This window comes from Desmodus rotundus, chromosome 4, assembly GCF_022682495.2.
Source record: "Desmodus rotundus isolate HL8 chromosome 4, HLdesRot8A.1, whole genome shotgun sequence".
In the NCBI taxonomy this organism is placed as follows: Eukaryota; Metazoa; Chordata; class Mammalia; order Chiroptera; family Phyllostomidae; genus Desmodus; species Desmodus rotundus.
The window spans coordinates 3,373,828-3,401,594 of NC_071390.1; the positions used below are offsets into that span (position 1 = coordinate 3,373,828).

Below are 27,767 nucleotides of genomic sequence, written 5' to 3' on the forward strand. Positions count from 1 at the left end.
AAGTTAAATAATTAGCAAATGGAAGACAATCTTAATTTTATAAAACTGCTCTAGAAGAAGCATCACAACGGGGACACCTGTGAGCAGGTGGTGGCAGGAACAGCCGCTGAGGTGTCCACACAGGTTGGGGCCAGACAAACGCAACCCCATTTGTGAGAAGACACACCTCTGGTGCGGCCAGACAAACCAGCTGGGTCATCATCGTCAGGTTCAGTGCCCTTCAGAGGGATTGAGAGGAGCAACAGGGAATAAGGGAGGAAACAGCCAGGGCACGGGGAGCCTCGGCAGTTGGGGACCCACACCAGTCAAGGGGAGGTCTCATGCAGAGGGGCACCTAAGGGTTTGGGAGTCACTGCTGGCCCCTTGTACAGGTCAGCTCGCCACTCCCACTCAAACAAAACTCTTACAGCAAAGGGATGCCTTTGGAACTGAGGGCAGTTGGAAAAAAAGTTTTGGAGCAAAGTGTCTTCTGGGAGGTATTATATGCACTAATGACCAAAGACCAGCCCTGGAGCCCCCGCACAGTGACGCCCTCTGATCCCACGCCCCAGAGAACATTCCAGAGAGCTGGCACACTCAGCAGCTTGTGCAGCTAAATCGCATTCTATCAAACTCTAAACATCTGGACACAGGGGGAGTCAGTTTGACTGGTTCCCCTCGGGACAGGAAAGAGGACACGGACAACTACATTTTTTAACAATTAACAAGAAATGGAGCAAAGGAAGAAAATCAGAGCCTTCATCCCTCCTCAGAAAATGGTCCGGCTCTACCTATTTGAACCAAGGGTGGCAGAGAACAGTTTGCAGAGGTGTGACATCTTTGCAAGAAGAGGCCAGCAGGGAGATTTCCACCAGCTGGCCTTTCCTGATGGGCAGGCCGGACGCTGTTAGCTGCTCCCGAGAAGCAGGAAGCCTGCAGAGGAGAGAAACTGGGGCTGCCCTCGCTGTCCCTGCCCAGAAAGAGCCTTAGAATTCAACCTCCCCGGGGGCCAGCACACTCGGAGCGAAGCGCCTCCAGGTGGCTGGCGAGGGGCTGCACGCACGGCGCTCCCCCCGGAGACTCCGAAGACTTCCACTGAGCGGGCAGTTCTGGAGCAGCTTGTGACACCTGAAGCTTCAGGCTGACTTTGGCTCACTTAGCCCGAGATAGTTTCAGATTCACCAATTTCACACCATCTCGCTTACTGTGTTGGTGGGTACAACTTGCTGTTAAGATTAAATTCCTAACTTTATACTTAAAAAGATACAGCTTATTCCAAAATATTGTGTGTCCTGGTAACTCCTTATTAAGCAAAACTGCCGCTTTAAAAAAGTTACAAATGCTTATTAAGAGCTACAAGTGCTCACTGACAGCTACAAATGTTTGTTTGCACGGGGCGCGCTCCCACACCAGCATCCGCAGCAGTCTCGGACAAACGTCTGAGAGGCCAAGAATGAGAACAGAAACGGGGTGGCGGGAGGAACAGGGGAAATAGCACCTGCCCAGCCTCGAGGCTGACGTCACAACCAGTGATAAACAGGAACATTCCCTGGGTGTTCCCTTACCACCTACACTCCCTTAACATTCCCCTTAGCGTGCACTTAGCTGCAAGGGTAGAGTCCAGTGTGTTTTATAAAGTTAAACCAAGAAATAAGATTAAAGTGAGCAGGCCCACACAGGGTCCAAACGCCACACATGGCATCCTGGTCCAGCCATTAACTCAACAAGAACGTGGGCCCCGGGGTCAGGGGGAGGGCGGGGAGAGGGGGCTGCCCCGGCCCTGGAGCAATGCCACCCATGAGTGAAGGCGTCTGGACAGAAACGGAATAGAGCAAATCTGTGCTTCTCAGTCCGAATGTCACTCTGTAGTTTTCACCTCTGCCTCTGATAAATGAGGAAGGTTATGGAATTAGGCAAAGGTCTTCCGCTTTCCATAAAGCTGCTTGACAAGTGTAAAATATTAATTCAACGAATCCAGAAGGAAAGAAAATGATTAATGAAAAGGGCGGGGAGGTAACATGGGGGAATGGGAGGCTTTCCTCGGGAAAAATGAGGAGAGAAGCCATCAGCACCTGTGTCACTTGGAGCAGGGCTGGAGGAACCCCGTCCAAGACCGCGAAGTCCGGGGTGAGACGGAACCACGGCAGCCACACTGAGAGAAAACTTCACGTTTCCCTTTGCAATCAGCTGCGCAGCGGCCAGTGATTGCTGCCCCAGGAGTGCCACGCACACGTGGGGACAGCCACAATGCACGCTGATTGCTCAGGGGCCCGGGGGCTCGCCTTGATCACACTCCAGGAGGCTCTGCCTGCATTTCTCCATGATGCATCGCCTGGGCCCAACGTCAGCGCCCGTGCTCCGTGTAAGAGCTAAACCTTCCTGTCTCGTCGCGGAGCTTTTTCACCTGGTGGCACCCCCACTTCTTCTGGCATGGAGAGGAGAGGTCAGAAGGGGCGGGGTCTGCAGACAGCACTAAGGTGGCAGTCCGATGACTGCCGGGGCCACTCACCGTGCTGGGTGAAGAGGTCACTGTGAACGATTTCGATCAAGCAATACAGCTTCTGAATGGTCAGCGAGCCCGTGGGGACCTTGAGGACGAACTCAGTGAACACCGTGCTACGAGGAAAGACACGAGGGAGGCATTTAGGATCGGACAGCGAAGCGGCCGAAGTGCTACAAGACGGCGAGGAGATGCAAGGCCCCTCAGGGGCCACGGAATGCCACAGGATGCTGGCTGATGCCCATGGTGCAGCATGGGCCAACGTCTCGTCCAAAACAACGATACTTTAAGATGCTGTTTCTCCCACACACCCACTAACACGGCCGTGACATAAATGACAGTAGCAAGTGTTGGCTGGGATGTGAGGGAGTTGGACCCCTTGGACCATGCTGACGGAATAACCTTGAAAACTCTTGGGCAGTTCTTCAAAATGCTGAGAACAGCCACCACATGAGCCAGCATTTCCACCCCCAGGTCCACGCCCAAGAGCAATGGAAATACATATCCACAGAAAACCTGGGACATGAATCACAGCGAGGAGGGAACATACAGCCCAGGTGCCAGCTGGTGGGCGGAGAATCCCAATGCAGGACCCTCCTCCAGTTCACCCACTCAGGGAAGGGAACTCTGACACGGGCTCCAACAGGGACTACCTTGACCTCATGATGCTACATGAAAGACGACGGGTACCATGTGCCACATGGCGCATGATCCCACTCGTGCGAAAGGCTCAGAGAAGGCAAGTCTGTACATATAGCAAGCTTAGTGGTGCCCAGGGCAGGGGTGGGGGCGCGGACCACACTGGGGTCACACAATTGTGACAGCCAGCTGACTGTCCATGAAACGCTGACACTGATGAGTTTTGCAGCACAGAAACCCTATCTCAGTAGCAAAGCTTTTAAAAATCTACTTCCACCAGTGGCCAAAACACCTATGAAGGGGTATTAGGAGAACACCTGCTAGTAACCAAAGAAACCCAAATTAAAATTGTGAGGTCCCTTCTCCCCAACGATAGGGGCAAAGGTTCATACAATGATAATTCCACATACTGGCAAAGTTGGGTAAGACAGATACCAAACACACTGGTAGAAGTTTGGTTTGACCTTTTGGAGGGCAAATGGGTGGTAGCTATTCAAAATCTTCTAGGAAAACGCAAGGCCCAGTAATTCCACTTCTGTTTATGCTAATAAGGGCAGAGACAATGAAGCCACAAAAATGTGACCGCAGCCCGCTTTACCATAATGAAAAACTGGACGCGGCCCAGCACCCCGCAGGGCAGCCTAGCGGCCCGTCCTCCGTGACCTCACAGCCTGGGCTGGCCTGGAAGAACTAAGTCGTCACGAGCAACTGACTCAGCACAACATTGGGTTATAACAGCGCCCCTGCCGGACCGCCGCTGTAAAGATTAATTGGATAGTGCGTGGCGAGTGCTCCGGGGAAGCCTATCTTGCGTGGAGAAAGCACAGAATCGATGCACTTCTTGTTGTTACTGAGATAAATGGCGGGACAGCCCAGGCCGGAGCAGGATGAAAATCGTTAAGGGTTATGATGTGGAAGATGGCCTCGTGCTGCGGGGCGACAAGGTTCCTGAAGTACGGGCGCCGACCATAATATAACCAATGTGGTGCTGAATTTCTAGGGGGTGCATGTGGGGTGTGCGAAAGATAACTGGAAGGATCCAGGGAAGTTAAGTTTGAGTTGTTCTCCTATGATCTCTCCTGTTTCATCCAAACACGAGTCAATTTTCTAAACAGGAAAACATGTATACATAGTGTGAAATGTCTTTTCTTTTTTTAATCAGTAGATGAGGTGTCCACATGCAGAAAGGGCCAAGGGACCGGAGCAGACTGGGCTGGCCCCACGGAAGGCGTGTCTCTGGGTCTCCAGGCACAGGGTGCCACCCCTCCATGGGCGAGGGGCCAGTCCCTGGGCACGGCAAGGAGGACAGGCTCAGAATGTGGCTGCGACCCCCCACAACATTCCCTGGAAGCACCTGGAGGATTCAGCAGATCTGGGGAGGACCTCGGGATTCAGTATCTTCTGGGCAGTTTCAGGGGGCTGACAGGGCTGCCAGGGCTGCTGGTCTGGGGACCATTCTAAGAACCGGTGGCAGGGATGAACACCACAGGCCCGGGAGGGCGGACACGGCACCCAGGGACCCAGATATTTCTCCTTGTCTCATTTAGGGCCTGCTAAGCTCTAACCAACACTGTCTGTCTCTGGGAGCAGAAAGCCAATGTGTCCACGCAGAACAGGAAACACTCAGGCCCACCGGAGACAGGACGAGTCAGGGAGGAGAGCACCTCCTGCCAGGCCCACCTGTCACTTCCAGGGCACAAGGGGCCCGTGGTGGCCGCAGGAGAGCATGCGAAGGATGAGCACGTTTTACTCAGTGTAACTAACCCTTTAGTAATAATATCTGGGTGGCTCTTCAGGCTGGTAAAATGGTGCCGTTGCCTGGACGTACCTGTTGTGCCCAATGTTAAAACAAGAACAAAACTGGAGGAAAACGGTGCTGCAGGTGACCAGGACAACAAAGACTGTGCGTCCGCTGGCTCTTTCCAGAGGCGGTGATACCCTACCCAGGAAACTGCTGAGGATGGGCGTGGGGGTGACGGTGGTAACACCGGGTTGAAAGGTCCGACCCAGTCCCCAGCCTCCGTCCTGGGTCTGAAAGCCCCATGACCAGCTTCCCCCAAGTTTTTTTTGTTTGTTTTCAATATTATCTTAGGTGACATCTGACTCTTCTGCCCGAGACCTACAGCCCTCCCGCTCCCCAGCCAGGAGCTCTCAAAGAGCAGCTGTGAGCATTATGACAAAGAGAAGGTGCGGCACGAATATTAAAAGCCTACTGACAGACTTTTTAGGTTCTAAAAACAAAACCAAAACCCAAACCCAACAACTACATATGAAATTCAAACCCTAAAGAATGCCAAATGCCAAATGTGCACCATATACCCACTGGGCTACACAGAAATGTTTCTAAAGAAAATTTGGTGACTGGTGATGGAGGATGTCCTTTCCATATGAAGTCGTAATTAGTGAAGTGTGGAGGCCACCAGCATGCGTTCCAGACCGATCCGGGCACCGACCCCTGCTGACCCGAGGCGGAACTGCAAGCGTCTCACCAACTAAATGCTCCGCGGAGGAGGAGGAGGAGGACCAGGGGAAGACTTCAGGCCTGGGCACTTCCTCACCTGAGCTCTTTGGGGTCAAACACCAATTTCACATCGTTGACGATCGTCGGCAAGTATTTCAGCGCCGCCCCCTGCAAAACGAGATCAAAGCAGATTGCTGAGGCTGAGGCAGTTTGGCAAAAATTCATGTCATTTATAATTACTATGAAGAACCCCGAATTCCAAGAAGAGAAAGGTCACATCCTAGATGAGAGTCTGATGACCAAACATGATGAAAAACAAGAAAACTAAAAAACAAAAAAAACCTATGATCCGCAAACGGTGGTTACTCGCTACAATCTCAACACAGAATAATAATATTCTTATGACCAGAAGCCAACATTCAGGGCCTGCTGACTGCACGCCCACACTCTACGCTTTCACGTGACCTTCTCTCTGACCCTAGCAAGGCTACACACAGCACGTGCAGACCTGTGGCCACTGCAGAATCCTGGGCCGTTCACGTCTCTCATGTCCGCTCTCATTTCCAGCAGTTACAGGGATGGGCTTCGTTCCCTCCAAGCCAGTTTTCCTGTCTCTCTGTGCAGCTCTTAAGTAGGAATCATTTTTTCTGTAGTAACATTACGACTTACATTGATACTACGTATCTTCTAGAAAACCCACACTTGGAGAAAACAGAGGGATGGTCGTAACAATGCTATGCACTATGCTTCCATATTTTATCTCTAATTCCAGCAAGAGGTCACCAGGAAATGAGGGGTGCTGACAGGTAAGGAAACCGACAATGGACACATCAATTACTTTGCCCCTGATCACACAGCTGGGGCAGAAGTGAGCCAGAATCAAGGTCCAGAGCCTCTGCCTCGTCATCCATATTCCATCGGGGGAAGGTCCTGGATGTTAGGTGTTCCAGCCAGAACTGTGCACCCCCCCACCTCCGCCAACCCCCCGCTGCGCCCCGCACGAAATGGAGGAAAGTAACATATGTGCCAATATCTCCAGGGGTTGTGTTAAAGCTCCAAATCAATGGAAAGCAGAACGGGACAGCAGCCTGAGCACTGGAGAATTCAACACCTATTACCCAAACAGTTGTCAGCCCTGTTTTCCAAAGGCAAGTAGGTGGAAGCCCAGTTTAATAAACACAATACCCTGAATGTATACAGCCAATTAAATGATTTACAACCAAGAAGCCCAGGCTCCTCCTCCACCACCTAGTGAAGTTTATTGCATACCTCACATTTTATATAAAAATAAACTTTAAATGAATCATATATAGTAAATGTAAAACTTAAAACTTTAAAATTTCTAGGAGATACTTGGGACTTCGGGCTAAGCAAAGACTTCTTAGATTTGACACCAAAAGCATAACATGTAAAAAAAAATTAATAAATTTTATCTTATCAAAACAAAGAGCTTGTGCTAAGATAAAAAATAATAATAATAAAAGCAAAGCCTCACACTGGGAGAAGGAACTACACACACACATCTGACAAATGTTTGTACCCAGCATATCCAAAGAACTCTTAAAACTCAGTAATAAGAAAGCGCTCTTTCCCCCCAAATAAGTCACAGATCTGAAGAGACGCTTTTCCAGAGAAGATATTAGGATGGCAGGGAGCAGGTGGAAAGATCCGTGCATCGTCAGTCACCAGGAAGTGCAAAGCGAAAGCAGGAGACATCACTGACATCTGTCAGAGCTGCCCAAACACCGCCACCCGAGGACACCAAGCGCTGTGGCAGATGTTGGTCTGAGCCGGAAACCAGTTCAGCAACTTCGGAAAAGCACTTGGCAGTTTCTGACGAAGCTAGACAAGCCCTCTCCACGTAGCTCAGCAACCACACGCGGCCCAGCAACCGCACGTGGCCTGGCAACCACACGCCGAGCACCGACCCAGGTGAAATGAACCCTGAACATCAACGTCCGCAGCAGCTTTACTCGTAACTGCCAGAAACAAGCACCACGTCCCCCAGGAGGCGGATCCATACAAGGGCCACTCAGGGATAAAAAGTACAGATTTAAAAAGCCCACGGTCACAACACAGATGAATCTCAAATGCACTCTGAGAAGTAAAGCTACTACATATGGACGATTTCATTTCTAGAACACTCTGCAAAAGGCCAAACTATGGGGATCAAGGGCATCTCAGTGGCTTTCGGGGCTGGAGGCGGAGGAGATCTCATCCACCTTGGGGAACAGGAGGCTGGAGGGGGTTAACGGAACTCTTCTATAAGACTGTAAGCACACTACACCTTAAATTTAAAACTGAATAGGAATATATGTTACCCGGATAGACAGGCATGGAACACACCCGAGAGGGTGCTGGGACGGGGCCTCGGCTCCGGGGCCTAGGAGTTAAGCGGCCAGATCCAAGTGACCTCAATCCTCCTGACCTGGATGATGACAGCGTGGTGTGCGTGCCAGACCCTGCCTAGGAGCTCCACTCCGCTGACACTGCGAACCCTCGGACATCCACGCGGGATGTCTGTTACCACCCCGTCATGGGTGAGAAAGCAGAGGCGCAGATAAAGGGGTGTCATTGGTCCAAACGCAAACTGCTCGGACTTGGAGCCGTCTGTCCACCTGCAAGGTCACAGTGAGACCACACAGAGCTCAGCGCTCTGCCGTCAGGGTGAGAGAGGACGGGGCGGGCGGAGGGGGGGCAACCTTGTGCACTACAGAACCGCTCACCTGTTACCCTCAGGGGCTGACCCCAGCTCCATGCTCGCCAGCCGGTCACAGGATCCCAAGGACCTCCACTCAGATGCAGCTTTTGAAAAGAGCATCACTCGGAAACAGCCTCACTCAGGCTTCAGGGTCCTGCTTCCACAACCTCCGAGCTGCTTTGAGAAGCTGACATCTGACAACGAGCGTCTGCACAGCTGACTGCTCGGGCCCTGAAGCCTCTCATTGAGTTTGTGCCGGCGCTGAGGGTGGGGAACACGTCAGTGCCGAGCGTTTTATCCTGAACCCAACTGAGCATCATCTGCCTGGAGCAACTGGATCGACTCCCCGTCACAGGACAAAGCAGATGTGACAAACTACACAGGCCTTCCAGTCCCACCTTCCACTTTCTGCCCCAAGGCCACCGGTGCTGCGTTAAACCCGGGAGGCTGATGTCCCCTCCCAATGCCGGGGCCTGTGTCCGCTGTGATCCCAAATCACACTAATACAGACAGCCTGCCAAGGATCCTGAAGACGGGAGAACCTCCATGCCGCCCAGACTGGCAGCACTTCTTACAAAACCACCTCTTCTCCAGGACATCCACCTCTCTCCTTTCAAACCGCAGAACGGCTGTCCTTAGCACCCCGGAAAGCTGGGCACCCCTCTCGTGGGAGCAAGCAGCCAGGACAGGCAGAGGGGACTCCGGCACACACCCACCGCAGGCTCGCTGACGTTCTTACAAAGCCTGAGTCACCGGCCACTCACGCTCCAGACCACGTCTGGCTCCACCCGCTTCCAGCCCTGGCCCCTTGCCCAGAATCTCCAGTGTTTGGGGTCCTGTCGGTGCACACAGCGAAGGTGCCCACCTCCTCTGTAGATCGCGGCAGCGGCGTCACATCATTCAGGCCTCGGTCCGGTGGAACGAGCTGCAGCCTCAGGAGCTTCCCGAGGTGAGGGGAGAGTGCCCCACGGGTAAAGTGGGGTTCCTGCCAATGGACAGACGGCAGGCAGAATCTTACCCACGGAAAGAAGCCTCCAGATATAAAAGTCCCGGGGACAGGCAGGAGAAGCTACTCTGGCACGAGCCACAGGGCCGCAGGGCAAGGACCCGGGCTGGGGGCCAGGTGTCAGGACTCAAACCGGCCTAAGGTGCTCTGGCATTTGAGGTTCACGGCACCTGCCCGCCTGGCCGATGGGAGAAGAATGGTGAGCAGGTGAGAGAGCTCAGCGTCCTAGCAACACCCCCTGCTGCCCAACAGACACTGGCCAGCACCGTCCCCGGAGGGGGCAGGAGCAGGGGGACGTGTGCAAACACCGCCACAGAGCCCTTCCCCGCTGCGCAGGGCTCTCAGACACGATGCTCCAGCCGGTGAGGACTTTCACGCACAAAGTCCTATAGAAAGTGATAAATGTTCACTAGAATCCCTTGTCAAATCATGAGGAGTCAGGATAATGGGAATAAAGGGTAATCGGGTTTTTTTCCTGTTTTTGTCTCATTTTTATTATTCTTTTGTAAATCAGTTCTTTATTTAATAAAATCCTACTCAGAACATGTGAGGCTCTTTTGAATGGTGGGTGGGAGGCTGGGACCCCAGGGTGTGTCCCAGGCCTGGGCCAGGTCCCTGCAGGCAGTGGGACGCTCACCAACCCATTCACTGCAGGTGGAAGGGGGTGGGGGATGAGAATGGGGGGTGATGCCTGTGGGAGGTGCCCTAGAGACAGAGCTGGTGTGGAGTGGGGTTTCTTCCTCCATCCCTCCGGGGCTGACCTGTGAACCCCGTCACCTGTGAAGGCACACCCTAATGACAGGGTCTAGAGCCAGGAAGCGGGAACTGCCCCCACAGGACTTCAGGTGAACTCACTGCGCTAGCTTTCTTTATTCATCGCCAGCTTCTTAAGTCATTAACTAAGCTTATCAAATCAATGTGTGCTTTCTAAGAAAGTAATTTCTTCAGATTTGACTTTAAACCTATTTAAGTCAACATAATGGCAGTTTAAGTCCTGGCTCACTTTGCTCTTTGCACTTGCCAAAGCTTTCATCTGTCCCTCCCGGGGCGGACAAGTCCAATTCTCAATGCATCCGGGCCTTGGGGCGACACACGGGCTCCAATGCACAGGCATGCTGAGAAACGCAGCGAGCCCCAGCACACTCAGGTGCACGAGGCTCCAGCTGAGACAGGGCGCCCCGCTGCTGGGCACTGATGAAAAGCCAGCAAGCCAGGAACAACAACCAGAGACCAAATTAGAGAGAACCGTGGCCAGCAGTAAACTATTTGTATTTACATTGAAACACAGGTGAGACTTCCAGTCAAGATGTCGGCACAGGCAAACCCGGCTCGCGTCCCTGCACACCCACATCAAAATTCCAGCTAACCTACAGAACAGCCATCATTCGGAACCATCAGAAATGGAAGCCCTACAACTGCGGAATTGAAGAAGAAACCACGGTAGGCAGCAGGAGGGGCGGAGACGCGGAACAGGCTGGCCCCACGCCCACACGTGGCAGATAAAAATTGAGAGGCAGATCTCAGTATCGAGGGGTCCTAGCCCCACAGTAGGTCCCGCGGCCCAGGCCGGGAAGAGAAGTCACCATAAATTCTGGCTGCAAAACCCAGCAAGGATTGAGGCTGTGGAAGAAACTGCTAGAGCCCCCAGCAGTTCCTCTTAAAGGGCCCCCACACAGACTTACTCAGACTCTCTCCCTCTGAGCCCCAGTGAGGGGACAGGGATTGAAAGGCACCAGAGGCACACGGGGAGGAGCTGAGCTGTGAGCACCAGGGCAAGAGCTGGGGGCAGCTTTCTCCCAGACAGAGGTGCCGGCAGAAGCCACTGTTCCTTTTCTGAGCCCGCCCCCCACAGAGCCAGCAGGCGGCACCATATCTGAGACTCCATCAACCTGGCTCACACTGTTTGTCCCCCCAGGTGACTCCCTGAGGCCCTGCCTCACCCGACCTTCAGGCCCACCCAGGCTGTTTCAAGTGGTTTTTCCATATGAATGGACCACGCTTCAGATGTTCCTAAATTCTGTCAAACAAGCACCATGTGGCTTCAGTGAGCACCATACCTCTCGCTAAGTGGTCCCAGGCTGGCACTAGCAGCAACTGGCCTTAGTTCACAGCCCGGCCTCACCTGAGCACCTCCACGCCCAGCACAAGCAGCAGCCCTCTGCAGATAGCTTTGTCGCTTATGCTGTGTGACCCCGGAAAGAACACAGGCAGTGGCTGACCTTGGACATGCCAATAGAAGCAAGGCTCAACTACAACCGGAGGGTGGACACAACCACACAGTGGGAACACCCTGCACACCCAGCTTGTGTAATAGAGAAGGCTGTGCCACTGGACCCTATAGGACACCTTCTACATTAGGCCACTCACCAAACTTGGAAGACATAGCAGCTCTACCTAATACATAGAAACAAACATAGGGAAGCTGCCAAAATGAGTAGACAAAGAAACATTCCCAAGTGAAAGGGGAGAACAAGAACCGCAGAAAAAGAGCTGAACAAGATGGAGACAAGCACGCTACTAGATGCGGAGTTCACAACACCGGTTGTGAGGACGCTCAGGGACGCAGGGGAGGAGCAGGCGCACTCAGGCAGAAGTTCAACAGCACAAAAGTGGACATGGAAACATAACGAAGAACCAGTCAGAAGTGAAGGGTACACTAAACGAAATGAAGACAACTTACAGGGAATCAAATTGTGGAGTGGATGAAGCTGAGAATCAAATCAGCAATTTGGAATATAAGGGAAGCAAAAACAAGCAATCAGAACAAAACAAGGAAAAAAAATTTTTAAATGAGGATAGTGTAAGGAGCCTCTGGAACAACTTCAAGCATACCAACAACACATCATGGAGGTACCAGAAGGAGAAGAGAGAGAACAAGAAATTGGAAACCAATTTGAAAAAAATAATGACAGAAAACTTCCCTAACTTGGTAAAGGAAATAGACACACAAGTCCAAGAAATACAGAGGCTCCCCAATAAGATGAACCCAAAGAGGCCCACACAAAGATGCATCGTAATTAAAATGTAAAAGTTTAAAGGTAAGAAGACAATCTTGAAAGCAGCAAGAGGAAATCAGTTAGTTACCTACAAGGGAGTTCCCATAAGACTGTCAGCTGATTTCTCCACAGAAACTTTTCAGGCTAGAAGGGAGTGGCAAGAAATATTCAAAGGCATGAAAAGCAAAGACCTACAATCAAGATTGGTCTACCCAGCAAAGCTATCATTTAGAACTGAAGGGCAGATAAAGAGCTTCCCAGGCAAGAAAAAAGCTACAGGAGTTCATCACCACCAAACCAGCAGTATATGAAATGTTAAAGGGCCTTCTTTAAGAAGAAGAAGAAAATGAAAAATATGAACAATAAAATGGCAACAAATACACAACTATCAACAACTGAATCTTAAACAAAACAACACAAACAAGCAGAACAGAAACAGAATTATAGATACAGAGAACGTTTTGATGGTCACCAGAGGGGAAGGGGTAGGAGACTGGGTGAAAAAAATGAAGGGATTACGAAGCACAAATAGGTAGTTACAGAATAACCATGGGGATGTAAAGCACAGCATAGGAAATGGAGCAGCCAAAGAACATATACACATGACCCATGGACATGGACAATGGTGGGGGGATTGCCTGAGAGAGTAGGGGAATGGCGGGGGGGTGGGTGCTGGGTGGAGGAGGGCAAAGGAGGAAAACTGTGACAACTGTAATAGCATACTCAATAAAATTTTTAAGAAAAAGGTAAGTGGCTGAGTGTCCCCTTTAAAACTGAGTTCACTGCGTAACACCCACGCAGCCAAGACCTGGTAGCCAGAACCGCAGCTCTGAGGAAGGGCAGTGAGGTCGGAGCTCAGCCAAACGGACGAGAAACACAGAGAAACCCGTGTTTTAGAGGGAGAAGAAGGAAACACACGCGGAGGACTAAGAAAAGCCTACAAGTTTCTTAATTGCTGGCACAATTCAGATTAAAGAGATTAAATAACTACACTCTTTTCTAAGCAAATTGAAGGGTCCTGCATCTCATGAGAATGTCAACTTGATGCAAAGTGTAAAGCAAAAGAAAGCGCGCTCTTCCCAGCTAGTACTGGTTTAACGCTGTGAGTGTCTCTCTGCCTAAAAATATTACCACTGATGATGATTAATAGACACTATTTTAGGGTAAAGTTCAGGCTAGATTATTCAGTGTAATTATTTTAATTAAATCCATTAGCATATCTTTATGTAAGATTACAAGAGCTATCAATGATACAAAATAAGTTTTTCTTGAATAATGTATGAAGCAATTATTAATTTACATATTTCTCGAGAAAACACATTCAAAGGATGCCATTGGAAGGTTTTGAGCTAAAATATATACATGGGCCACAGATTCTCCTTTCACACTTCAGAGTTCCGTCTTTGGAAGGTGTGGGGCGCAGCCTCAGAAGCAGCAGCCCAGGGTGATGGGAGAAAATGTAACAAAGCCCGTTTGGCCAGTAGGTACCCCTGGACCCGAGCCTGTGCGTCTGGTGGGGAATGGAGGACCCAGGGCAGGGGCCGCGCACACACCGTCACATGCCTGAGGGATGGGAACACAGCTCTCAGGAGCGACTGCAGGAGGTGCCCCTCGGAGCCACCTGCTGCAGGTACTGCAGGATGCAGAGCGAAAGAAAGGCAGTGGCAGCCACGCCTCCTATTCCTCCCGCCCTCTGAGACACAGAAGACCTGCACCCTTTGTAACTCACATCTATAAATACCGCCTCCCTTTGTAATCAAGCTTCCTCAAAGCAGGTTCTCCTCTGTAAAAGCGGCATTTGCCTCTCGACCGCAGAGGCCACGGTCCCTTTCATCCCAGGTGTCACCTAGCTGGGGGAGGACGTCGCTCCTGTGACTCGTTTCAGGCACGAACATCACAAAGGTTGAAGCAAGAAGAATGATGAAAACAGCACAGACCCCTTCCTGTAATTCATCAGTGAACCCAGTACAAGCTCCTGTGCTGAGAATTTGATCTGTTATGGCCAAAGAACAAAAGAAAAGATAATTGGCCTCACTGATCATTAGTGCAAATCAAAACCGCAGTGAGTTATCACCTCACGTCCGGTGAGGCGGCTACGATGAAAAAAAGAAATGAACAGATAAATCATAGGCACTGGCGGGGACAGGGAGGAATTCGAGCCCCTTGTGAATTGTGGGCGGGGACATAAAATGGCACAGCCACTAGGAAAACACCACGGAGGAGCCTCAAAAAATGAAAACCAGGATTCCCATATGGTCCAGCAATCCCACTTCTGGGTTTATACCCCAGAGAAATGAAAGCAGGATCCCAAAGATCCGCATGCACACCCACATTCAAGGCAGCATCATTCACAACAGCCAAGAAGTGGAAGCAACCCAAAGCCCATCGGTGGATGGATGCATAGAGACAATACGGCACTATGTACATACAACGGCATGGAATTCGGCCTTGAAAAGGAGGAAGTCCGATGTAGGCTGCAGCACAGATGAGCCCTGAACACACGATGCTCAGTGAAACAGAACAGCCAGAGACACAAACACAGATGATCGCACTCACGCGTGGTATCTGAACAAACTCAGGGAGGCCAGAAGTGGCACTGTGGCTGCCAGGGGCTGGTGGCGGGAGGGGAAGGGGAAGTTGTTTAATGCGGACGGAGCTTAGGTTTCACAACGCGAGAAAGTCCTGGAGATCTGTTCTCGCAACCGTGCGAAGAGGGAACCCTGCCTGCGCACCGCACGCCTGACACGGACATGGGTCGTCAATGTCTTCTTAGGCAGCTTTCACCCCAACAGAAATGAGTGAGAAACAACGTGTGGGGCGTCCGTCCCCTGGGGAACAGGGACAGTGGGGGGAAGGGTCCCCTATGATTCTCAGGGGAGCACGTTGTTATCATGGGGCAGGACCCCCTGAGCACCGCTGGCTCCTGCCGTGACTGTGTCAGGACAGACCCATACATATGACACATACATGCCCCCCCAAACATGCAGGGTCATCGTCACCACCGACCAGCGCCTGACATTCCCAAACAGCTCCTGGCTGAGAAGCACCAGATTGGACAATACCTTTCCCACCCATGTGGCTGTGTCACAAATGGGTCCCCAGCAGCCCTCAGGCCTTGCGGCAACCGGCACTGACATCGGCCAGTGGTCCATGGCGGCCACCAGCAGCTGCGCTGTACCCCGATGACCCTTCTTGGGTGTCCGTGTGGGCCCACAGCTGGGAGGCGCAGGTGTGCCCAGCTTGACGCCCGGCCTCTCCTCCTCTCTCCGTGGTGACACGCAGGACTGGAATGGGCACAGCCCAGCCCACTCTCATCACTCCCCGGTTCCCCAACACAGGGCATGCAGGAGACCAGAGAGGAGTTCCCTCAAGGTCAGAGTAAACGAGGGGACAAAGGGTCAGGGTGGGGCCGGCATGACTGGACCAGGGAGCGAGGGCAGAGCTCCGGCCCTCAGCAGAGCAGAGCTGCCTGCAGATCCAGGGAGAAGGAGCAGGGTCCCTGGCGACATGACAAGGAGCCAGCAAGGAAAGAGCGAATGAGCGAATGGCAGACCTGGGAGAGTAAACCCTCTCCTTCGGAGCCACGGTGCTGCCCTTAACCCCCTAAAGCCCGTTTGCCAGGAATTGAGTGATGCTAAGTAGGTGTATTACCATAATCTTGGCAAGAATAAATTTGAATCACATTACCAAACGTTCTTTCTACGTTTTGACCAGCTCAGCCGTACATGTAGCTAAAGAGGGCTGCAGAGACACGCGCAGACCCTCCAAGTAGGGCCTCCGCAGCCTCCAAATGCGGGGAAATGGTTACCTCTCTAGACAGTTTCCAGCAGGGAGGGGAAGCCTGACTTCTACATGGTGGCAAGTTTCTAACAAATCGCTGAAATTCAGAAGTCAACAGGTAGGACAAAGGTCATGCTCAAAAGCATCTTAAGAGCCTACACCCCAGCGAAGTGGTTTGGACACAGGGACTGGAAACTAGGACATGTCACCCCTGGGTTTTACTCGTGGTCTGAACAAACTGACAAAACGGAGCCTCTGAGGCATGGAAGTGGAGGCAGAGGGCCTGCAGGAGAGCAGAGGCAGCAGGAAGGAGGAAACCCCCCCACGGGTCTATCGGTCAAGTGCCTAACCTTCTCCACCCCCCCAGCCCCCTCTCGCTGCACACCCCCCCCCCATGCTCACACAGACCCCCAGAGATGAGGGCTAAGGGTGTGGATACATACAACAGGCAAAGGAACGGGGTGACAGAAGGTCCTTCAGGAGGAGGAAACTGGGGAAACAAAGAGAGGCCCAGCCGGGGGGACCCAGGCACCCCCTTCGCACTCCCTCACCAACCCCAAGCCATGGGCACACCGGCTGCCCTGTGTCCCACACACAGACCCACCCACGGCAGGCAACACCGCATGCCTCCCAGGTATGTTCCAGTCCTCACCACCGGCACCCACGAACATGAACTTATTGGGAAACAGTCTCTGCCGATGAAATCAAACTCAGACGGCGTTGTACTAGAGGAGGGAGGGCCTCCAGCCCAGCGCCCAGGTCTCTACACAGGAGAAGAGCAGGGACAGGCCACACAGGGGTTTCCAGCAGTGACAGGCCGGCTCCTCGGAAACAGTGCGGGGCCTCGAACGGTCTCTAAAATGAGGATGAAATGAGCACATTATGACCCCGCTCTCGCTGCCTCGTCACGGGGACGGCCCCTTCTGCCCTGAAGCCCGGCGCCATCGATGCCAAGGCCTTAATTAAGCAAGAGGCAATCCCATCGAGCCCCAACCCTGGGCACTGTCTCGAAACGCCGCCCTGAACACGCTCCCGTTCTTTTCTGGAGAGCTGCGTGCAATCCGTGCCTCGGCAAACATTGACTATTTAGGTCAGAGGATTCAAAACACGGACACAGAAATTAATAACTTTTAAAAAATGTACTCAGACGTACAATGGGGAATATTTATGAATGTTGCCGACCTTACAATATGCTTTGGGTTAGGTAATTAAAGTTTTCCCGCAGGTCGGACGGTCTCGTCCTCCAGACAAAAAGCTGGTTGGAGAAGATTAATCATCGCTGACCCCGGACACCAGCACCGGGCAGCGTCTCTCCCAGAGACCACAGCATCAGCCCCTCTGCTCCCGAGGGCCCTCCCTCACCCCTCCACAAACCGGGCTCACTGAAGATCCCCATGACCTGCAAAGGCAGAAGCCAGCCTGGGGTCCTGCTCTCTTGGGGCGGCGGGTGGGGGCTTTCCTTCCTGGTTATCTTAGATGTGGGGGCAGAGTCCTCAGTTCTCCTGGGGTCCCCACAGAAGGAGGCAGGATGTCACGGGGGACCCAGGTGATGAGGGTGAGAGAGAGGCTACGAATTCAGAACTCTGGTTTTGTTGTCACAGTTTCTGTGAGTTGGCAGGTGACGCTGTAATGCCCACAGGTCGGTAGGGGCTTCCAGAGGCTCGAGGTCAGGTTCAGCCCACAACAGCTGTTCCTGCTTCCCCTCCGCTATGCAAATACACCTGTGTATTAATCAAACAGATTTCTTCTTCCACGTAATGGCAATCTCAGTGTTGTAAGTCGTTCCCCTGAAGGAAAGGCAAACCCACAGTGGGGCGTGTTCAAAATCTCCTGGCAAACGCAGTTTTTGGAAGAGCCTTCTCTAAACATCGCCGTGCCCAGCCACACAGTAACACGCTGCCTTGGGACTGCGCACGGACACACTACTGCCCCGACCAGACACACTACTGCCCTGACCAGACACACGGACACGCTGCTGCCCCGACCAGACACATGGACACGCTGCTGCCCCGACCAGACACATGGACACGCTGCTGCCCCGACCAGACACACTACTGCCCCGACCAGACACATGGACACACTACTGCCCCGACCAGACACATGGACATGCTGCTGCCCCGACCAGACACACTGCCCTGACCAGACACACAGACACGCTGCTGCCCCGACCAGACACACGGACACGCTGCTGCCCCGACCAGACACACGGACACGCTGCTGCCCCGACCAGACCAGTGCTCCTTCCCCCGCCCCTCAGCACTGCCCCGGGGTTAAAGCCTCAGGCTGTGAGACATTAGATCGCCATTCTCCTGAGGGCAGAGACACTGTCCCCACGCATGATGGCGCCCAGCACCCTGCACCCAGCACACTGCGCGCAGCACCCGGCATTTCGGAAAGACCAACAGGTGGAATGAATGGAAAAGGATTCGGACGTTCGGTGTTTCCTTATCGTTTTTGGTGGCAGCCGGAGAAGGGAGAGAACGGCGCCCAGGGCATGCTGGCAGCAAGTCGGAAGCAAGGACGGCAGGTCAGGTCACCTGGATGTGGTCTCCACGTCGCTGCTCTGTGACGGCACACAGGCCCAGTTGGCACACAGAGGACGGTCCATGCTGTGGGGTGATCGGGACAGATGGCCACCGCAGACACAGGGCCCGCCCGCTCCGACCTGGCTCAGCCACCGGCTTCTCCTCTCGGGCTTCCCCTCCACCCTGCACTCGAGCTCCTCCACTCAGAGCCTGCCTCCCCTTGGGCCAAGGCCGCCTCCCCACCCTGGTGCATGATGTCCCCTTGCAGGGGCGTCCAACCTTTTGGCGCCTCTGGGCCACACTGGAAGAAGAGTTGTCCTGGACCACACATTAAATACACTGCAACACATCACCACAAGAAAATCTCATAACGTCTTAAGTTGGGTTGTATTCACAGCCGTCCTGAGCCACATACGGCCTGGGGGCCGGGGGTTGGACACCCCTGCCTTACAGGGTTCTTCCTCCTCCCCACCCTCCACGCCCCCTCCGCTGGGGCGTGTCACCCACAACCCTGCAGTGCCCTCCAGTGCAGAGGTGCTGGGTGTCCTGCACAGCCGCTCACAGCTGGCAGGGCTCCCTCCCTGCGGCCACGGGGAAAGGCGGCCACGCCTCTGCAGAGAAATCCACTTCCTTGCTAAGCAGCCCCTTCCTTGCTAAGGGATTTGCAACCTCCAGAGTCGGGGCTTCTGTCCTAACACGCAGGGCCGTCCACAGCCTGACCTTCCCCTCCCTCAAAGCTATGCTCCAGCACCTTCATTGCTTCTCAGGCTCCTGAGGCGGCCAGGCAGCCCCCCTCCCCCATGTCGCCACCTCTGCTCCGAACTCACTCGCTGCTCTGCTGACCAGGCCCCCGGGTGTCCCTGCACAGAAATCCACCAGCCCCTTCCTCAGACACACACAGTCACACCCCCAAGCCTACGATGGACCGTAACCTGCTGTGACTGTCACCGGCCCCTGTCGAATGCTGGGCCACAGCACCCAGCTGAGCGACCAAACGACCAAACAGGAGCCGCGGTGCATCTGGGAAGGTGACCTGTAGACCAGATTAGTATCTACGGATCAGTGGACTGGACGTGAAGGAGAGGATCTCGATAAGCTGGGTGGGCCCGGCCCACTCAGCTGAAAGGTGTTCCCAACAGAGGTCAGGTTTCCCTGGGGAAGAAACGACTCAGCCTGGGGACTCGGCGTCCGCGGCTGCCTGTTTCCAGCCCACCCTCCAGATCTCAGATGCACCTGGCAGCTCCCCCACCATCGGGTAGCAATTCACTGCAACAGAGAAACGTGAGTATACTCTCTGTTGGTTCCGCTTCCTAATGGGCCAACCAATAGCCCTCCCACGCACATCCGCCCTGCACACTCACCTGGGTTTACCTGGGCCCAGCCTCCTGGACCACACACACCTGCAGGGGAAGGGCCTCACCTAGCCCGGCAGGGTCCTCCCAGCCTCTGCCCCACCCCAGCAAGACACTCAAGAAGGAACTAGGGAGCAGAATGGACTGATCCTCAGTAATTAAAGGTTGAATAAATATAAGGAGAGACCAATAAATGTTCAGCCAAGCCACAAAGGCAAGTAGTCCTGTACCCACATGATTTAGTCACTCATTCATTTACTCACCCACTCACTCACTCACTCACTCGTTCATTTACTTACCCACTCACTCATTCATTCACTCACTCATTCATTCATTTACTTACCCACTCACTCAGCCACTCACCCATTCACTCACTCACTCGTTCATTTACTTACCCACTCACTCATCATTTACTTACCCACTCATTCATTCAGTCACTCATTCATTCATTTACTTACCCACTCACTCATTCATTCACTCACTCATTCATTCACTCACTCACTTGCTCACTCATTTACTCGCTCATTCACTCACTCACTCATTCATGCCTCCATTCATTCATTTATTCATTCAACCAAAATGTACTGATTAACTGGAAAAGATGCTAAAATTCAAAAGAGGACTGCTGAGCAAGGTTGTGGACTCTCTGGCAGAAACCTCCCAACAGGGTTTTTCTTCGTCTCTTCAACAGGTGTGACCACTGAGAGTAGGGCAGCCGCTGACCCTCGGCAGACACGGGGTTCTCAGTCCCTCTCAGGTTCGAATGCCGCTGCCATGGGATAGTAGCAAACATGGGGGCCACGGGAAAGGCACCATAAATTCGTTTAAATTGACTTCTCTCCTAAAACCTGGCTTCGAGGTTGTTTTCCCAGATAACACTAAAAGGAATAGAATGTACGTCTCATGTTTTCTTTCCTGAATGCAGTTCAAATAAATTGGAGTTATTTGGAAAGTGCCATGGTTGTTGCTATTTTTCAGATACAGTAACAGAAATGATAGATTAATTGCAACCAAAGCAAGAGTTCCCCGAGATACATAAGACCAGGAGAAAGTCAGTAAATAATGTTGAAGTATCCACTGAGCGCATAAACAGTAGTCAGTTTAATAGTTTTTAATCCTCGCTGACGGGTATGTTTAACTCAGATCTGGAAGCAACATCCCTGTTTGACATCTGGGGGGGAAAAAGCAGTATTTTGCTCTAGAAGACAGGGCCTACTTCCAAGAGTGACTGGAGGAAGGAAAGATCACAGGAAACGACAAGAAACAGTGCAATGATAGTAAGTGAGAAAAGCCAAAGCACCAACTTCTGGTGGACGAAAAGTCTGAGAGGCTCCCCAGTGTGCCCAACCCCATGAGAGAGCAGCATCTGAGGCACCTGAAGGCCCAAACTGGCATTGAGTTAAATAAAATCTGCAGTTTTGCGATGACACTTACAACGGCCACACAGGAAACAGGAGGCCCGCAGGCTTTCACTCGCATTTGCGAAGCGTGCGTTAGACTGAACTGGAGAAGACTTTGACACTGAATACAAAAACAACGTCCAGAAAACACCTGCATTTGTTGGGAAACGAGACGACACGACCATCAGCGAGTGAAACAACTCGGCTCTGGGTCTGGGAAGAGCTGAGGTCTGACAAACACAGCGGTGCATGCGAAGTATGAGCAAGGAGAGGGCTGAGGACGAAATTCCCCATTTACTCCCAGGATCTGTATTTGTAACCAAGGCGTCCTTAATCTCTTTAATGCCCAATCAATACCAAAGTTATTGTGGTTCCCTCTAAATGCATGGCCCTAAAGAATGCAAATACCTAGCTCAGTGCTGCTGCTTACAATTCGTCAGACTAAGCTCGTAGACACTCGGCTGAAGCCCCAAACCCCACAGAGCAGTCAGCAAAGAGGAAGAGATGGGTACTGTTTCCTGCAAATAGAGTTTGTCACCTAAAGTTCCCTGGATGCCTTCAGATTTAAGAAGCCCCTCCTTCTCACCTCGGGCTAACCTTAACTGAGCTCTGGAACAGAAGTCCAGGATTCTTCCAGGACCCCCACTGTCCCCACCATAATTCATCCTAAAGCTCCAGGAACCAACCCCCACTCTTCAGCATTCTCCCCAAGAAGATGCACAGAGCAGCCCTAGCCCGGGCCGCCCCTTCAGCACCCTGGACAGCGCCCGGCATAAACCTCTGGGACTGGGTCAATGGCGCTAAACCTCACACAGCAAAGCCCCAGTTGAACTTCTCAGCATCCCCTTGAGAACCTGATGTTTCCTGTGCTGCTTGGAAAATTACAGGCGCATCTTCTGAAAACTCCTCACACTTCAGCGAGTGGCATGCTGGGTCCTGTACACACTTAGCATGAACAAATGCCCCTGAGTGCAAGCTCCAGGGTGTGTGCCCTGCCCCCCAAACCTTGTGTTTCCTCACCTCCTGGAGCCTTGGGGAACATTCTGGAACGCACCACAAACATCCCTTGCTCCACCCACTCCCACCCACTCAGCTGTACGGAAATACCTTTGTCCCTATGAGTAAGGTGGCCTGGTTGTAACACAGTCCCTCATCTTCCCGCTGGGAGAAGTTTGACCACTTTAAACATATCTACTTTTATGTATATAGATTAAAAAACTGTCTGCTTGTAATACTTCACTACTATAACTACGCATTCTTACTTAACATCACAACACATTCACATTAGCTTGGAACTATTTCCGTCCTCTCATACACTTCATGGCATGATTTTACATTCACTCTTTCCTTGCAACTTTTGTTCCCAGTCTCCCAGTCACGACCAGCACACATTTGGGGTCATCACTTACATGAGGCTAAAATGTTTACAGAGGGCACTTCCTACGAACAGCAGTGAATCATTTCCCAAGCCACGAACCGCCGTTTGTGTATAAGAGCAGTTTTATTTTTCTAAGTTACATGTTAGGTACATACACATACGTGATCTTTCACGGTCACTGCAATGTAACCAGTCATTCTACTTTTTAAATGACCCTTGCAAGGGTTATTACAATGACATCCGACCCTTGCATTCAGGCCAGCAGGAAACTGCCGAGTGCAGTTAAGCTTCTTTGCCCCTTTTTAAAAATCAATTTTGCCAGGTGACCTGTGAAGAAATCATGGCCAACTGGCATCAAGGCTTCAGGCTGACATGGTTCAGTATCTTTTTAAAATAAAATCATGAGAAAGATGTTATAGGGACCCAAAGAGAAGGCTTCTTAACTTTGAAAGGAGTTAACACCTTTGGGAGGCAAACATGGGGTGTCCACAGATGGGGCGGTTACATTTTGGGGCACGGGGCAGGTCTCCCTTCCTGGAGGTGGGGTTTTCAGATCCGGCTCGTAGAACCTGCACAGCGATTTCCTCCAGCTTCCATGCTCCCCTGGCTGCAGGGGCTGTGTCCCTCCCTGTCCTTGTGTGTCCCCTCGCTCAGGACCACCCCGGAGCTGACGCTAAGTGTCCACCTCCCAGCACCTTCCCCAGTGTCTGGCCTTCACCTGGTGCTAAGAAATACTTGTTGAGTGAATACATGTGTGACTAAACCCACCAAGAGGCTTGAAAAGGGCACAGGACCCAGAGGGAGATGTGGGGAACAGAGAGCGAGTCTTCAGTGGAAACAGTTCGGAAGCCGTGCACCCTGAAGATCTGCATGCACCCCGGCGCAACCCCCCGAGACAGCCCTGCTGGACTGCGTGGCAAATAAGAAAAGAAGTCAATTTGGTAACAGTCAAGAGTTTCTAGAACGCATGCCCGTCCCCCACTATGAGATCGGATCCCTCCTACGTCAGGAAGGTCAGGAGGTCCCTTTTAAAAGAAACCAGTGGTGACAGCGACCAGCCGTCCATCTTTACTGCTCTCTCAGCACTAACTGACGGATGGTGCGACCCTCTATTTTCGCCTTCCCCACCTAGAACACAGTGCTGGCTTCCCATACACCCCGCCCCTCACATCCCGATGACCACTGACAGCTCCCCGTGCCTAGAATGCCGCCCGGGACACACAGGGGCCCAAAAGCATCCGGTGAAGACCGTCCATCTGTCGGTGGCCACTTGTTGCTACTGGCCCATCAGATCCTGCTGACCTGGGCACGACGATCCGGGAGGCCCACTGGATGAAGATGACAAGAGGCAGGAAGGACTCCCAACCTCTGTTTCTGTCCCCCGTCCTCCCCCAAACCCTGCAACCCAAGCCTCCCACGTGACCCCCGAGGCCAGGGATGGGCAGGATGGGGTATGGGCCAAGTGTGGCGCAGTCGATGGACTTAAACACAGAGACAGAATCAGAGAACAACGAACAAGCCAGGAATCCAAAGGCAGGGAGGGGATTCCTCGTCTTCAGACCCAAGCAGGGCTACGGGGTGTCAGAAACTCCCTGGTCAGCTACCTTAGGCTCTGACCACCACTAGTCTTCCTTCCATGTCCCCAAGTCTCTGTCCCGCCTCCCCTGGTCTCCCTCCTGTCTCCGCATGTCTTCCACCCCACCCCAAGTCCTCATGAGGTAAATGCCTCTGAACACCCTTCTTCTGCAGATGCCAACCCCCCACAGAGCATCCCTACCCTCTTCCTCACTTTTGCAAGATTCTGTGCCCGCACAGTGGGTGTGACAGGTGGACCAGGGAGCAAACCGGGAGTGAATATACTCTGCAGAGAACCTACAGTCGTATCTGTGCTCCAGCCGTTGACCGTGGAATTCCTCAAACAAACACATCGGAAAGACATGGCAAGCCAGCGCGTGGTGAGATGTAGGTTGTGTTTTCTTCTCACTGGTGAATGACCTAGGACACCGTAAGTGGCACCTCTGCTGGCCTGCCCCGGGGAAGGGGTCCTGCTTTGCTGGACCGTCGGCCACACATGTGCAGGGCCGGCAGCAGTGTGTGCATTAGGGAAGCGTAGGGAGAAGTTGCTGGCACCACAAAGATTGCCCCGTCCAAGGACAGGGTCTGCCACACTACAGCCAGATGTGGGGTCTTGCATGCCAGTGAGGGAGGGATTTGGAACCAGATGTCTTTGCTCACCAGAAGTGGAATAGGAAGTAATTGTCACAAGTCACCAGGCGCCTCCCACACCCAAGTGTAGTAGAGAACACACACATTTAGCCAAAAGTGGCTTCATGTATCACTTTCCTAATTGCAGAGTACAGCAATCACTCGCCAGTAAAGAATTAATTGATTATAAGTCACGAAACCCACAGTATGCCCTGCAGATTATGGGTGAAAGGTTTGAGGATAAAGGAGAGAAACACAGCATTCTCTAGTCAACAAATAACAGAACAGCATTAACTAATGGGATTTAGAGATTTAGGTTCATAATGAATTCTAATATTGGAGGGGGGCTGCAAAAGAGGAAAAGCGATAATACTTTTCTAATCTAAATACTCATCATCCTACCCATGAGAAACGCCAGTAAGTTTCAATATTGTGATCGGAAGACCATGTAGCAAATCTGACCCCAGGTAAACAAGGCAACAAAAACGTTCGTTACATTTTCTCTCCTGTTGTCTTAACATCAAAAGGGACAAAAAAATCACTCAGTGCCAAAGCTCTAAACAGCTACTTAAAGATTTTAAGTAACTTTTAATGGGTTTTTCTTTTTCTCCTACATATCACAGGAATTTATTTGGAAGATTAAGAAATCACCTTAGGAAAAACGGAAAACAGAACTCACTAATCATCTTCCATTTAGCCTTTCATATGAGTAAATGGGGAAATCACTTATAATCACATCCATTACGAAGAGCTCAAATTACCGCACTCTGTTTTATTAGCTATCCGCAGGAAGCACACCTCCTCACCACCAAGTTCACTTAAGTAAGCTTCTCCTGTGATTGACTCCTGGTTTCATAGCCAACAGGTTTCTCAGACCAAAGCGGTCAGGTCGGGCGTGTACAGCGAAGGAGGCAGCGTGCCCTGGGCACACAAACTCAAGCCACGGGGCGAGGAGGCCAGGCCAGCGGGCGCTCGGCCGGCGTGGGGGAGTCTAGACAGTGGTGGCCCAGGTGCCTCACCTGCCACGGAGGCCAGTGCAGCAGCATGCTCGGAGTCAGTTCCAGCTCACAGACTCATCTGTCGAAGGTACTGGCGCCCATGGCAATGCCAGGCCAAGCACTCAGGAGCCAAGAGCTGTGATCTGCTGGACGAGCTGGCAGGCCGGCGGCCACGGCCAATACACCTGCTCACTGGGGTCTAACAAACACACAGAGTGCTTTGCGGAGGCCCCGGGGGACAGCAGCACGAAGCAGCAGGTGCCAGGGACAAAACTGTCGGCACGCAGAGACTCTGCGGCAGACAGGAGTGCAGCACGGACAGGGGTGGGCAGCCCCTGTGGGGCCGAGCAGAGAGACAAGGGCACAAAGATGAGCTGGGGGTGGGTGGACGGTGCTCACAGCCGGGGAGGGGGGCGTGTAGGGGGTGGAGGAGACAGAAGCCCGGCGCACACCAGGGCTCCTTCGGCTCCAGCACGCAGCTGCTGTCAGCCCTGAGTCTCCCCGCTAGGCCTCTGTTTGCTCCCTCACTGATGCAGACCCAGGTGGACCCCTCACAGGGCCGGGGTGGGCGGTGTGACAGCACTTCCACAAGCTGAGGAAAGGGGATGTGACTTGAGGAGACCTCGTCCTCGTGACCACGGTTAACATCCCCTGGCCTCTGGTGCCAGCGCGCCTGTCACCCTGACGGAGAGAAAAGAGGAACTAAAATAGCAAAACGTGCAACTTAGAGAAGGGGGGGGTCGGGACTCCTGTTCACCCTCTTTGGGGCCAGCTGTTCCTGCGGAAAGCCACCGAGTGTCCAAGCGTCACGGGGGCAGAAGAAGGACTGGCCAGGGGACGGCCGTTCAGACTCTGGGCTGCACTCGCTGCCTGAGAGGATGCGCATGTTTTCAAAACTTCCAGCCGACACTCCCAAGGGGTGCACTTTCAAACGGGAATGCCCCCCAATAAAAGTGGTGTTGAAAAGCATTCCTAAGGGAGTCTGATTCTGTGTGTCTCAGGCAGCACGGAAGAACTGCGAAGACCCCCAAAATTTTGGACCAAGACACAGGCGTTGCCCCCGGTCCTGGGTTAAGGACAGGAAACCCACGGCTATTGAAGCCACTGTCACTCCGAGGTGACAACCAAGCCAGGTCCATGTGACAGACACCCCCTGGCAACTCGGAGAAATGAGTCAGGACAGGAAGGAAACAAAGACACTCTGACCCTTGCATTAGATCTGATGTAGGGAGGGGAGCCCGGGGACCCATCCTTTCTCAGACTTGGGGACCCTGGATGCAGGACGTAGGAAGCATCAAGGCCGGAGGCCTCCAACGATCCAAACTGCCCTGCACTTAGGGTCCACGGGAGTACCAGGCGCTAAGACAGACTTGTCCAGCATACAGACCAGACAACTGCCCACAGCCGCTGCTTCCCTGAAGGTGAGCGTCAGCTGAGAGTCACAAGCCTCGTAAAACCTTCTTCTATGTCTTGATAAAAGGAAACACAATATTAGTGGATGGGGTTTGATAAGCCTCTGAAAATAGTGTTTATTTTGCCAAAAACAGAGCACCAGGGTTCAGGAGCATTTCAAATGGAGACGACATATTTAATTCATAGAGACAACAAAACCTCATTTAAGTGCCCTGCATGGGGCACGAAGGGTTGAGAGGGAGTTCAGGCCAGACGGGGAGGTTATGAAAACAATTACCAGCTAACGAGCAGACACTGGGAGGGGGAGCGAGGGGATGGGCAGATGGCAGGCTGGCCAGCGTGACCCTCGCCCAGGACAAACACGGGACCAAAGGCCTCCTTTTACAAACAGTAAATTATTGAGTAGGAGAGTCGAAACTGAAACGTGGAACCGA

The 27,767-nt window shown here is 52.5% G+C and overlaps 1 protein-coding gene across 3 annotated transcripts in view; it reads right to left on the reverse strand.

Annotated features, from left to right (window-relative positions):
- Window positions 1-27,767, reverse strand: part of DOCK1 (dedicator of cytokinesis 1) — a 374,752-nt gene that overhangs the window by 233,881 nt on the left and 113,104 nt on the right. For all 3 annotated transcript variants that reach the window (XM_053922126.2, XM_053922125.2, XM_053922127.2), the window contains exons 24-25: window positions 5,677-5,747; window positions 2,489-2,595 (exon numbers count right to left, since the gene is read on the reverse strand). In XM_053922126.2, coding sequence (XP_053778101.1) covers window positions 2,489-2,595; window positions 5,677-5,747 — 178 coding nt within the window. The remainder of the gene's footprint in view (window positions 1-2,488; window positions 2,596-5,676; window positions 5,748-27,767) is intronic.